Source organism: Macaca mulatta, chromosome 5 (assembly GCF_049350105.2).
Source record: "Macaca mulatta isolate MMU2019108-1 chromosome 5, T2T-MMU8v2.0, whole genome shotgun sequence".
Lineage (NCBI taxonomy): Eukaryota > Metazoa > Chordata > Mammalia > Primates > Cercopithecidae > Macaca > Macaca mulatta.
This window is the reverse complement of record NC_133410.1, coordinates 4,569,455-4,582,727: the sequence shown is the minus strand read 5'-3', so window position 1 is coordinate 4,582,727 and position 13,273 is coordinate 4,569,455. Positions and strand designations below refer to the sequence as shown.

At 51.3% G+C, this 13,273-nt stretch overlaps 1 protein-coding gene across 1 annotated transcript in view; it reads right to left on the bottom strand.

Annotated features, from left to right (window-relative positions):
• Positions 1-13,273, bottom strand: part of ACOX3 (acyl-CoA oxidase 3, pristanoyl) — a 60,968-nt gene that overhangs the window by 47,144 nt on the left and 551 nt on the right. The window contains exons 2-5 of the mRNA XM_028848287.2: positions 3,402-3,559; positions 2,789-3,022; positions 1,851-1,925; positions 1,288-1,377 (exon numbers count right to left, since the gene is read on the bottom strand). Of these exons, the coding sequence (XP_028704120.2) occupies positions 1,288-1,377; positions 1,851-1,925; positions 2,789-3,022; positions 3,402-3,545 (543 nt within the window). The 5' untranslated portion in view covers positions 3,546-3,559. The remainder of the gene's footprint in view (positions 1-1,287; positions 1,378-1,850; positions 1,926-2,788; positions 3,023-3,401; positions 3,560-13,273) is intronic.

Here is a 13,273-nt window from a genome sequence, read left to right as displayed (position 1 = left end):
GAAGAATGAATGGATGGATGAAAGAATGAATGGACGGATGGAAGAATGAATGGATGAATAAGAGAATGAATGGATGGATGAGAGAATGAATGGATGGATGGAAGAATGAATGGATGGATGAAAGAATGAATGGACGGATGGAAGAATGAATGGATGAATAAGAGAATGAATGGATGGATGAGAGAATGAATGGATGGATGGAAGAATGAATGGATGGATGAAAGAATGAATGGACGGATGGAAGAATGAATGGATGGATGAGAGAATGGATGGAAGAATGAATGGATGGATGGAAGAATGAATGGATGGAAGAAAGAATGGATGGATGAAAGAATGATGGATGGATGACCATTGAGCATATCTGCAGGTGCAGAGCTTCACTTCCTGCCACACAACAGTCCTCCCTGACCACTGCCAACAGGAGAGGGTGGAAGGCGGGTGAGGAAAGACTGGCAGGGAGACCTGGGCCTCAGGGACAAGCGGAGGCCAAGGAGAGTGATGTGGCGGCAGGGAGGCAGGGCCAGGGGAACAGAGCGGGGTGGATGGGGACCCTCCCCATCCTCCGTCCCAGGCTTGCGCCCCTCCACAACACTGACAGCCCCAGGGCATCCATTTGTAGCCCATCTCCCTCCACCCCTGCAACCCTCCTCAGCACTGACAGCCCCAGAGCATCCATCTGTGGCCCATCTCCCTCCACTCCTGCACCCCTCCTCAGCACTGACAGCCCCAGGGCAACCATCTGTGGCCCATCTCCCTCTACCACACCGGAAGCTCCCAGGCAGTGGACTCGATGCAGGTACCAGAGAGGTCAAGAGGATGGCAAGGGCCCGAGGAATCAGACTGCGGTGGCAGAAATGGACAAGGCAGGCTGTTCGCAGAGGGAGAGCCACAAAGGGCAGAGGGCAGGGAGCATGTTGTATCCACGGGGCCCAGCGTAGAAACCACGGGCCATGTGAACAGTTTATGAATCCACTATAATAGGCAGCCAGGTAAACAAGGCAATAAATTTTACAGAATGAGGGCTTCTTCGCTGCATTCAAATTACACACAAAACCAAACCACGATCAACTCCCCATAAAGCTCGTGGTGGGCACAGGCTTTGTCTTCCAACGCCTGGTCTCCCGAGCCCCACTTTTCAGTGTGATGAATCTCAGTGTGTATTTCTACATACATGTATGTGGACAGGCCTCTTGCTTTAATTTTTTTTCTTATTCCTGGCAACCACATTCGCACTCGTGACATCTCATACGCTCCAAACCCAGGGAGCCGGCGGAAGGTAACACCTACCTTAGTGGCAGGATCGTAGTGGGCAGTCGTACGAATGGCCTTGGTATTACTGCCGTGGCTTAGCTCAGTCAGAGCAAAACATCCAAAAATCTAAAAGTCAAAGCACAAAACGATGGAAAGCAAGAAAAGTTCTTTGTGCACATGCCCAGAAGGCATGTGCTGCCAACTTTCCTTTAAAGATGAAACCACGTATCAAAGCCCCAAATTTCCATCTACCCAACTAGTGACTTGACTGAGTCGTGCTGCCACGCTTGGCTGGCAACCACAGCAGCCTAAACCAAGCTGACCGCAGCTGCTCCAACTCAGCAAGGTGGCAGGAACTGCTTGTCAGGAGAAGACAGTGGAAGGCCTCAGCGACAATTCACCTGGTGCTGAGGAAGTCAATGTGCCTGTGTTTGCTAAAGAACAGTGCTAGCTAATTGGTGAGAAGCCTGAGAACACTAGGAAACAAGAAGAGCATGAGCCCCCTAGGCACCCACTACTACAATCATCCCTTTTCACAAATCTCTACGGAGATCAAGCAAGAGAACTAGGCTCACAATTCCCCGGGAGCCAGAACTTACTTCCATACTGAAGATCTTTTGAATATAGGTGAGATGTCTTTCAGAACCAGAACTGTAAACTGCTGATCCAAAAACCTGAAAGTATAACATTGTCCTATCAACAAGGGCAGGTAAGAAGAGTACGGCTCTTCCGGAACATCACAACAGACGACGGCACGCTAACACCACGCCCACCCTGGTTCCCCGCCACAATGCACTTTCCCTGAGGTGGAGAACGAAGCAACGAGAGGTTAGCCAGCAGCCCGGATGCCCCAGGCCAGGGTCTCCCCACACACAGCGGCCTGGGTCCCTGAGTTCATGTGAGTGGTAAGACCTGTGTCCCTGTGCCGAGCAGCTTGTGTAAGGCACACGGAATCACTTGGGACTTAAGATGCCTGCAAGGAGTCCTGGGGGTCTGAGGACAGCAGGGAGACAGAACAGGAGGCTGTGTGGAGCGCAGAGGCCACAGGCCCGTCAAACATTGCAGGCAAGGCTACGGGCAAAGCCATTTTGCCCAAGCTCAGCTCTGCTGGTATGTTACAAAGGAAGGAAAACACAGGTTTCTTACTTTGGCCTACTTCTTTTTTTTTTTTTTTTTTTTTTATCATTTGTCTCTTTTTTTGTATGAGGCAAACAAACAAACAAAAAAAAACAACAAAAAAAGTCCCACCAGCTCCTCTTCTGATGGGACTTGAAGCTTCACCACATTGTATTTTATTCAAGGACTTATGTGTGTAAATTTGCAAATACATGATGGTGGATGGGCTTGAAAATAAAAGAATGAAAAGGGGGACTGAAATTTTTAAAAAAACATTAAAAAAGATAATTTTAAAAATTTGCAAATATAGCTGGAAACACTGGAGCTTCTCTGCCTCCCGGTTGGCCCTGGGACAGGCATCCCTCAAGGCTCAGCACAGCAGGTGAAAGCCGTGTCCTTCTCCCCTAGGCCGCACGCTCACCAAGGTATGGAGGAGGTACTTGGCAGCCAGAGAAGAGTCATACATCCCCAGGCACTGAATCAAGGCGGGGACCTTCAGAGGGCTCTTGAACATGTCTTCGACACTGAGGAAGTCATACTCGAAGATCCGCTTGCATCGAAGGAAGTTCAGCTCACGATACTTGTCCAAGGACAGATCGGCTCCAGGGGAACGGGCAAAAAGAGGGTCGTTCTCGAGAGCTGAGAAGATGGTTTTCTGGAAATGCAGGAGATGGGGAAGGTTTATTTGGAGTAAAAGATGAACTCTCCATGTGTCCTTATATAGTTTACCTCCAGGTCACAGGCTTCATGGGATGCTGTCTGACTTAAGAAACACCCAGACAGAGATACGACTATCATTCCCAACAGACTAGAGGGCTGCAGGCTTAAGAAACATCAACAATCCATGTTCATTTCCAGACTCCTCATCGGTTCCCTGAGGCCTATCCTGGGGTGCAGAAAGGAGAGCGGCTGCGCTGCCTGGGATGAGCCTCACCCGGCAGAGGGGGAGCTGTAAGAGCCAGAAATTCCATTGTGCTAATGAATTAAGACCCCACCGGGAAAAAAGACAAGCTGCACGCAACCGCACACCTCACCTTAAAGCGGAGCATGTCCTCCCCTTCCGTGAACAGCGCCAGCTCCTTCCAGCTGAAGGATGCTCTTGCCCGGTAGGCGTCCAGGGGTCCCCTGGGGAATTCTGGGAGCAGAGCTGCGTCACCTCCTTCTACAGTGGGTGCCATCGTCTGACGAGAGCCTGCACAAAACATGCAGCCTGAATCCATGCGCTCCCATCTGTGGGTTCAAATCACCCCCACCAACAGGAGAGCCGGCAACACCTTACAAGTTGGAGAAAAGTAAACTCGAAATCCAAAAGGACAGCAAAAGAGAATCACCCTGTGAATGGCTAGCATCATTTTCCCAAAAGAAAAGGCAAGAAGAATTCCCTCATCCACTCCTGAACACAGATGCCAAGGACACAGAAGACAGCCAGGCACAGCTGGGGGATCACCAGGCACACAGCGCAGAGGGTTCGTCGGAGGCCTTGCTTTCTGTTGCACGGCCTTGCCTGAGAGCACTGTGCCCTCTCGGGAGCACGCTGGACATCCAGACCCATCCCCAAGGCTCACTAAACCCAGGGTCAGGAAGCATTCCCTCTGGAATCCAGCCAGTGCCAGCTAGTCCACTCTGGCCACACACGATGGTGCCTCACATCCCCACCCACTGCCGCCGGCCCACCTGGACACAGGACCTCTGGCACAGGCTTCTGCCCTGATTTCCCCTCGACATATAGACACCTGGCTTCCCGCTAACACAGCAGGCCTCTCAAACTCAGCTCTCTTGACCAAATAACCGTTCTGGAATTTTCTGGATAGACTGGGTCCTTTTCCAAGTGGCTTGGCTGATGAAGGTATTGAAGGGAATGGCTAGTGAACCCAGGTCTGGCTGAGTCCTGGGCGTGGGCCCCCCACCTTCACTCTTTAAGGCCTAGAGGAAAGAGGAACTTTTGAGTCCTTTGAGCTGAAACAGCCTGCGGTGCTGGAGCCTGAGTCTGGCTTGCTCTTCTGTCCTATCCTTCCTTAGAATTGGAGGAAAGTACTGGGCACCGACCGGCCGGTTAAAAACGATTAGCGTGGCCGCCGGACTTAAGACTCAGGTGTGAGGCTTTCTGGGAAAAGGCTTTCTAACAACCCCCAACCCTTCTGGGTTGAGCATTGGTCTGCTGGAACCAGCTTCCACTTCCACAATTTTCTTGGGGAAGCCATGGGCTGACTAGAGGCTGTCACCCCAAACTCCCGGCACTGGCAGGTCCAGATCATGGCACAGCCAGAAGTCTCTACTCAACAGTGGCCCATGCGCGCACCCTATCTCTCCTCTGACCCATACCTCCTGCATCCCAACCACGACTTTCTTGAAAGTGTAGCCCCCAAAATTCTCCTTACCTCTGAATCTACTTCCTCTGATCTCTCCTAGGTACTAATGCTTCAGACTTTCACTTCCTCTCCCAAGTATTAAAGCAAGTTGTATCTCCAAAGGGATCTAAGGAAGCTCTACGCTGTGTCCTTAGGCACCTAGGGTATGAACCCAGACAGTCTTGTCCCTGGCGTCCCTCCCAATTTAGGTATACAGCTCTCGACGTGGGCAGTTATGTGGGACCTACCACTGTTGCCAGGGCCCCAAGTTTGTAAATGGCTAGGAGGATTGCTCTCCCGTTGTGTAAGATGCACTCCTCCCCCAGTTTCTACCCAGCTTACCTCCCCCACTGCAATACAATCTCTAAGCCTTAGCTCCTTGGCCAGGGCCTTAGAACTGATGACCCAGTACTTTAACAACTGGAACTATGTCTACAACAACACAACAGATCAGGATGAAAGCGAATTGAGTAAATTAAAGGGAGGCACGGGGAGGGGGGAGGGATAGCATTAGGAGATATACCTAATGTAAATAACGAGTTAATGGGTGCAGCACACCAACATGGCACATGTATACCTATGTAACAAACCTGCACGTTGTGCACACGTACCCTAGAACTTAAATTTTAAAAAAAAAAAAAAAGGGAGGCACATGTTCCTATAGTGGCAAATGGGGCAACGAGCAAATGTACTTCCGCTGTGTTCCCAAAATCCATCTACCAAGAGAGAAAAAGAGAGGGAAAGAGAAATAGAGAGAGAGAAGAGAGAGAAAGAGACAGAGGGGGAAAAGAGAAGGGCAGAAAGTCAGAGAGAGAAAGAGAGAGACGAAAAGTAAAAGAGAGAAAGGAAGAGAGAGATATACAAGTAGTTAAGAAAAAAACAGTGCACCCCATTCCTTTAAAAGCCAGGGTAAATTAAAAACCTATAATTGATAATTGAAGGTCTTCTCCGTGACCCTGTAACACTCCAATACCACCTTGTTGTCAGTTAAACAGTGTAATGCAGACATCAGGAAAAAAACTTCAAAACTCCATCTTAGGCCAGAGTAAAACTTACAAACCCTATTGAACTTGGCAACCTCAGTTTTTTTTTAAATAGAGATCACGAGGAGCAGGCAAACCCTATTGAACTTGGCAATCTCGGTTTTATTTTTACAAGAGATCAGGAGGAGCAGGCGGAACTGGACAAATGGGCCCTCAGGCTAGCGGACGTTTGCCCCCATTTGCTACTATAGGAATATGCACCTCGCTTTAATTTACTCAACTGCTTTCATCCTGATCTATTGTGTTGTCGTAGACATAGTTCCTGTTGTTAAAGTACTGGGTCATCAGTTGAGGCCCTGACCAAGGAACCAAGGCTTGGAGATTGTATCGCAGTGGGGGAGGTAAGCTGGGTAGAAATTAGGGGAGGAGACTTTGGAGGCTCTGGAAAGGGGAAAGACTGGGCAAATTGAATGCCTAATAGGGCTTGCTTGCAGTGCGGTCTACAAGGACACTTTAAGAAAGACTGTCTGAATAGAAATAAGCCGCCCCCTCATCCATGCCCCTTATGTCAAGGAAATCACTGGAAGACCCATTGCCCCAGGGGACGAAGGTCCTCTTGAAAGGAGCTGGGCACATTCCTCAGCCCTGGGCTCAAAACTCCCTGAGCCTAGCACAAACACATCCCATCCTCCCATCCCACCACCATATATCTCTCAAACTCCCTGAGCCCAGTATAAACACCACCTGGAAAGTCTCCGATAAGGGGACAGCCGTTCAAGGTTACTGAAAGCGCAGGAGCCAAAAGAATTTCTTTGTTCCCCTACAACTTTCGGGCTATAAAAAGCAAACGCTCGCATTGTTCAGGGCCCTCTTGTATACTGTGTAAATGAGGGACCAAGTTCGAACTTGTAGTAAAGATCCTTGCCGCTTGGCTTTGACTCTGGACTCTGGTGGTCTTCTTTGGGGAACAAACAGTCTGGGCATAACATCTGGGGGCTCGTCCGGGATTCCCCAAGCCCACCAGACCCGTGGTCAACGGATCTGCTGAGATCGATCTACTGATAGGTGAGCTGGCTCGTCTCCGTTTGTCTGTCTGTGTCTGTGTGTCTGTTCTGAATCTGAATCTGTGACTCGCGAGGTCTGAAACTGAGGCTGGCACAGTCCTGGCGGACGCGCTATAGGACAGCCAGTGGAGACTGGTGGGAGACGTCCCCTGGCTCTCTTCTGATTTAAATTGCGATCTGAGTTGCCGGGAGCGTGTTCGCGATCCGGGCAACAGCTGAATCTGACCCCGGTCCCCGGGTGCGTGCTCGCTGTCTGAATCTGACCCCGGTCCCCGGGTGCGCGCTCGCTGTCTGAATTGCCCCGGTCCCCGGGTGCGCGCTCGCTGTCTGAATCTGACCCCGGTCCCCGGGTGCGCGCTCGCAGTCTGAATCTGACCCCGGTCCCGGGTGCGCGCTCGCTGTCTGAATCTGACCCCGGTCCCCGGGTGCGCGCTCGCTGTCTGAATCTGACCCCGGTCCCCGGGTGCGCGCTCGCTGTCTGAAGTGCCCCGGTCCCCGGGTGCGCGCTCGCTGTCTGAATTGCCCCGGTTCCCGGGTGCGCGCTCGCTGTCTGAATTGCCCCGGTCCCCGGGCTCCCGGCTTCCGGCGCCGCGCTCCCGGCCCGGTCCCCGGGCTCCCGGCTTCCGGCGCGCGCTTCCGGCGCCGCACCCGCGGCCCCGGTCCCCGGGCTCCCGGCTTCCGGCGCCGCGCCCGCGGCCCCGGTCCCCGGGCTCCTGGCTTCCCGCGCCGCGCCTGCGGCCCCGGTCCCCGGGCTCCTGGCTTCCGGCGCAGATTTCCTTTACAGGGATTCTAACCCACATTCCTTTACAAAAAGAGACACAGAAAGTGAGACGGGAGAGGGAGAAAGTGAGAAGGGAAATCGGAAAGAGAAAGGGGAGGAAACGGCAGACGTGGAGAGTCAGAGAGAGAGACAGAAAGAAAAAGAGACTGAGTGTGAAGGAGAAAGGACACGGGATGACAGAGAGAAAGAGAGCGCGCGCGAATGAAAGAGCAGGAGAGAGCAGGCGGAGGGGAGGCAGCCGGCACTCACGGGCCTGTTGAAAGGGAAAGTAACTTTGAGGGGCCGGCGGGGCGGACGCAAAGGCGTACTTCGCGGACTAGCCCCCCCCCAACCGCCTGACTCCACGGTGGCTTTACCCCTCCGGGAAATAGGACCCCCAGATGACACAGGAATCCCCAGGCTCCAGTACTGGCCATTCTCCACCAGTAATCTGTATAACTGGAAAACTCAGAGTGCTCGGTTTTCAGACAACCCCAAAGATCTACTGGCTTTACTGGATAGTGTCATGTTCACCCACCAGCCCACTTGAGACGATTGTCAGCAGCTCCTCCGAATCTTGTTTACCACGGAGGAGCAAGAGAAAATACAGGTAGAAGCTAGAAAGCTGGTCCCGGGGGATGACGGTCAACCGACTGCCAACCCCGACCTCATAAACGCGACCTTTCCTCTGACCAGGCCGGCATGGGACTTGCCATATTTCCCTGATTATTCAGAACAAGATCTCCAGTGGATTGACAAGCTTCCCCTGAAACAGATCCAGAATGGGTGGTGGACTAATACTAATGACCAAACCATCCTACCAGAAAAATTAAAACAACAAGTGTTAGAACACATCCACCGAACCACCCACCTGGGTGCTCGGCGGATGATAGACCTGATCAAATGCTCTAAGCTCAAATTCAGACATACAGCCGAGATGGCCAGCAACATCGTGACAAGTTGCAAAGTCTGCCAGCTTAACAACGCCTATCCCCAATCCCAGGCTGCAACGGGAACAAGGCTCAGGGGAACCAGGCCCGGTATCTACTGGAAAGTAGATTTTACTGAGATAAAGCCAGGAAAATACGGGTATCGGTACTTACTTGTCTTTGTAGATACTTTTTCAGGGTGGACTGAAGCATTCCCCACCAAGAAAGAAACTGCTCAGGTTGTAGCAAAGAAAATCCTGGAAGATATCCTCCCCAGGTATGGCTTCCCCGTCCAGATAAGGTCAGATAATAGGCTGGCCTTCGTCGCTAAGGTAAGTCAGGATTTGGCTTCCATCCTTGGGGCAAATTGGAAACTACATTGCGCTTACAGGCCCCAGAGTTCAGGACAGGTAGAGAGAATAAATCGGACCTTAAAAGAGACCTTAACTAAATTGACTATGGAGACTGGCGCTAATTGGGTGGTCCTTCTCCCCTACGCTCTGTTCCGGGCCCGTAATACCCCTTACAGACTGGGCCTTACTCCTTATGAAATTATGTATGGCAGACCCCCACCCTTAGTTCCCGGCCTAAAAGATGATCTGCTCAAGTCCGAAACAGAAAATGTCTCTGAACTCTTGTTTTCCCTACAAGCCTTGCAGAAAATTCATCAAAAAATCTGGCCCAAGCTGAAGAAACTATATGAGACCGGTCCCCCGCCGACACCCCATCCGTACCAGCCGGGAGACTGGGTCCTGGTCAAGCGACACCGACAAGAGACCCTAGAACCCAGGTGGAAAGGACCGCTCCAGGTACTCCTAACCACACCCACCGCCCTGAAGGTAGAAGGCATCGCATCGTGGATCCACTACACCCACGTCAAGCCAGTGGACCCAACCTCCGATCTTCTGGGACCAATCACGGCGGCGGCTGAAGCACCGGACACGTGGACTGTAGACAGAGCTAGGAACAACCCCTTAAAACTCACCCTGCGCCGGCAGCATAGCTCACTGCAAACATGCAGTTAGGTAGTCTAACCCTAACGTTAGTCGCCCTAGTGGCCGCTGGAGAAATCACAAAACCAGCTCATAATCCCTTTGTCTGGAGATTCTGGCTTTATGAAAACCGAACCCACCCTAGGCAACCTCATAAGCCCGGAAAATTATTGGCCAGTGCTGATTGCCCTTCCTCAGGGTGCAACAGCCCAATTCTACTAAATTTTACTAGTTTTCAAATAGCCAAACCTATGACACCAATAATATACTTCGAGTTTGATCAGACTAAATACAATTGTAAACACTATTAGTGGCACCAAAATGCCGGCTGCCCTTATAACTATTGTAACATCCATAGACCCCGTTATTGAGGAGAGAAAAAACAGTTAGACCCTAAATGGCCCTTCCATCATAGACGGGATAGAGACTTTTCATATACATGAATAGTTAGAGACCCCTAGAACTCCCGCTGGACCACACCTCAACATGGGGCTGTATACTACTCCCCCTCCTCCACATGGCCTAGCAGTCACCTCTATCTGTGGCGAGGCCTAGTGCAAGTACTGCCCCTGGTCCACGGGAATATCCAACGACAGGAAAACAGACTAACACAAGACTTACGTCCTTTCTCCTGGTTAAAGTTATTACAAGAAGGACTAGAACTTGCTAACCTTACAGGACTTCATAGCCTGTCTGGCTGCTTTCTGTGCGCCACTCTAGGGCATCCACCGCTAACCACTGTCCCTCTGCCATAGGGATCCTCTACCTTTGCCCAAGCTAACAACCTCCGAAACCTCTCGTATGCTCCTATCCTGAACGTGCCCCTATACCTAAACCCCAGTCAGGAGAAGTTTCCCTACTGTTTCTCAGGAACCAATTCCAGCCTCTGCAGCATCACTGCAACGCCCCCTAATATCACCTTAAGGGCTCCATCAGGCATATTCTTCTGGTGTAATAGAACCTTATCTAAGAACCTACCTAGGCCGGGCGCGGTGGCTCAAGCCTGTAATCCCAGCACTTTGGGAGGCCGAGGCGGGCGGATCACAAGGTCAGGAGATCGAGACCACAGTGAAACCCCGTCTCTACTAAAAATACAAAAAATTAGCCGGGCGCGGTGGCGGGCGCCTGTAGTCCCAGCTACTCAGGAGGCTGAGGCAGGAGAATGGCGGGAACCGGGAGGCGGAGCTTGCAGTGAGCCGAGACCGCGCCACTGCACTCCAGCCTGGGCAACAGCGTGAGACTCCGTCTCAAAAAAAAAAAAAAAAAAAAAAAAAGAACCTACCTAGTCCTTCTGTTAATAACCTACTGTGTCTCCCTGTCACATTAGTTCCCCGGTTGACTCTACTAACTGCTGGCGAGTTCCTAGGGTATACCGGTAACTGGACTAGTGCTGTTATTCACCCAGACCCTAGACCAAGACCTGCACGAGCCATATTTCTCCCCCTCATTGCAGGAATCTCCCTCACCGCATCCTTCATTGCGGCCAGACTAGCGGGGGGAGCCCTAGGTCACACCCTCATAGAAAGTAACAAGTTGTACCAACAATTTGCCGTTGCTATAAAGGAGTCGGCTGAGTCCCTTGCCTCCCTTCAGCGGCAGCTCACGTCCCTAGCTCAGGTAACCTTGCAAAACCGGAGAGCCCTAGACCTACTCACTGCAGAAAAAGGTGGTACATGTATATTTCTAAAAAAAGACTGTTGTTTCTACATAAATGAATCAAGACTTGTAGAGGACCGGGTCCAACAGTTACGCAAGTTAAGCACTGAAGTAAAAACACGGCAGTTTGCTTCAGCTGCAGACCAATGGTGAAATTCCTCTATGTTTTCTCTGTTAGCCCCCTTCCTTGGACACCTGCTAAGTCTACTATTTCTGCTTACCGTAGGACCTTGTGTTGTTAACAGAATTTTACAATTTGTTAAGGAAAGATTTGACACTGTACAACTCATGGTCCTCAGAGCCCAATACCAACCTGTAAACGCTGAAACAGAATCAGACTTATAAGACCCAAGATTGGCTCTAAAGATACCTGAAGAGAAAGGGGGAATGAAAGGAGCTGGGCACATTCCTCAGCCCCGGGCTCAAAACTCCCTGAGCCTAGCACAAACACATCCCATCCTCCCATCCCACCACCATATATCTCTCAAACTCCCTGAGCCCAGTACAAACACCACCTGGAAAGTCTCCGATAAGGAGACAGCCGTTCAAGGTTACTGAAAGCGCAGGAGCCAAAAGAATTTCTTTGTTCCCCTACAACTTTCGGGCTATAAAAAGCAAACGCTCTCATTGTTCGGGGCCCTCTTGTATACTGTGTAAAGGAGGGACCAAGTTCGAACTTGTAGTAAAGATCCTTGCCGCTTGGCTTTGACTCTGGACTCTGGTGGTCTTCTTTGGGGAACAAACAGTCTGGGCATAACACTCTCAGTCAGAAGCCACTAACCAGATGATCCAGCAGCAGGACTGAGGGTACCCGGGGCAATCGCTAGCCCATGCCATCACCCTCACAGAGCGCCAGGTATGCTTGACCATTCAGGGCCATGCCACTGTACTACCAGCTCCCCTTACCAAGAGTTTCTATGGAGAATGTGGCTTCCCAGAAATACTGATGCCCCATCATACAGGAGTTTTTCTAAAGGAAACCCCACTTTCACCGCCCACACCTATATGCCCCTGCACTTCAGGCCATACATTTCAATTCCTGTATCTTTAACCTCCTTGTTAAATTTGTCTCTTTCAGAAATCAAAGCTGTAAAACTACAAATGGTTCTTCAAATGGAGCCCCAAATGCAGTCCATGCCTAAGATCTACAACGGACCCACGGACCGGCCTGCTAACCCACGCTCGGATGTTGATGACATCGAAGGCACCCCTCCTGAGGATATCTCAACGGCACAACCCCTACTATGCCTCTATTCAACAGGAAGCAGTTAGAGTGGTCGTCACCCAACCTCCCTAACAGCACTTGGGTTTTCCTGTTGAGAGGGGCACTAAGAGACAAGACTAGCTGATTTCCTAGGCCAACTAAGAATTCCTAAGCCTAGCTGGGGAAGGTGACCACACTCACCTTTAAACATGTGGCTTGTAACTCAGCTCACACCCAATCAATCAGGTAGTAAAGAGAGCTCACTAAAATACCAGTGACGCTAACAACAGGAGGTAAAGAAATAATCTGATCATCTATCAGCTGAGTGCACAGGGGGAGGGACAACGATCAGGATATAAACCCAGGCATTCAGGACGAATCAGGCAACCCCCTTTGGGTCCTCTCCCATTGTACAGGGAGCTCTGTTTTCACTCTATTAAATCTTGCAACTGCACAGTCTTCTGGTCCGTGTTTGTTCGGGCTTGAACTGAGCTTTCGCTTGCCACCCACCACTGCTGATGGCGGCTGTTGCAGACCCGCCGCTGACTTCCAACCCTCGGGATCCAGCAGGGTGTCCGCTGCGCTCTGATCCAGCGAGGCACCCATTACCGCTCCCAGGCTAGAGGCTCGCCACTGTTCCTGCGTGGCTAAGTGCCTGGGTTCCTCCTAATCAAGCTGAACACTAGTCACTGGGTTCCATGGTTCTCTTCCGTGACGCACAGCTTCTCATAAAGTTATAACACTCACTGCATGGCCCAAGGTTCCATTGCTTGGAATCCCTGAGGCCAAGAGCCCCAAGTCAGAGAGCAAGAGGCTTGCCGCCACCTTGGGAGCCGCCCGCCACCACCTTGGGAGCTCTGGGAGCAAAGACCCACCAATAACTATGCCTGGATAGTGCCCAGCGTCTAGACAGGGTCTACTGTGTGGGCTGCTACATTCCAAATACGGTGAGGTCTGGCTAGTGCCCAGG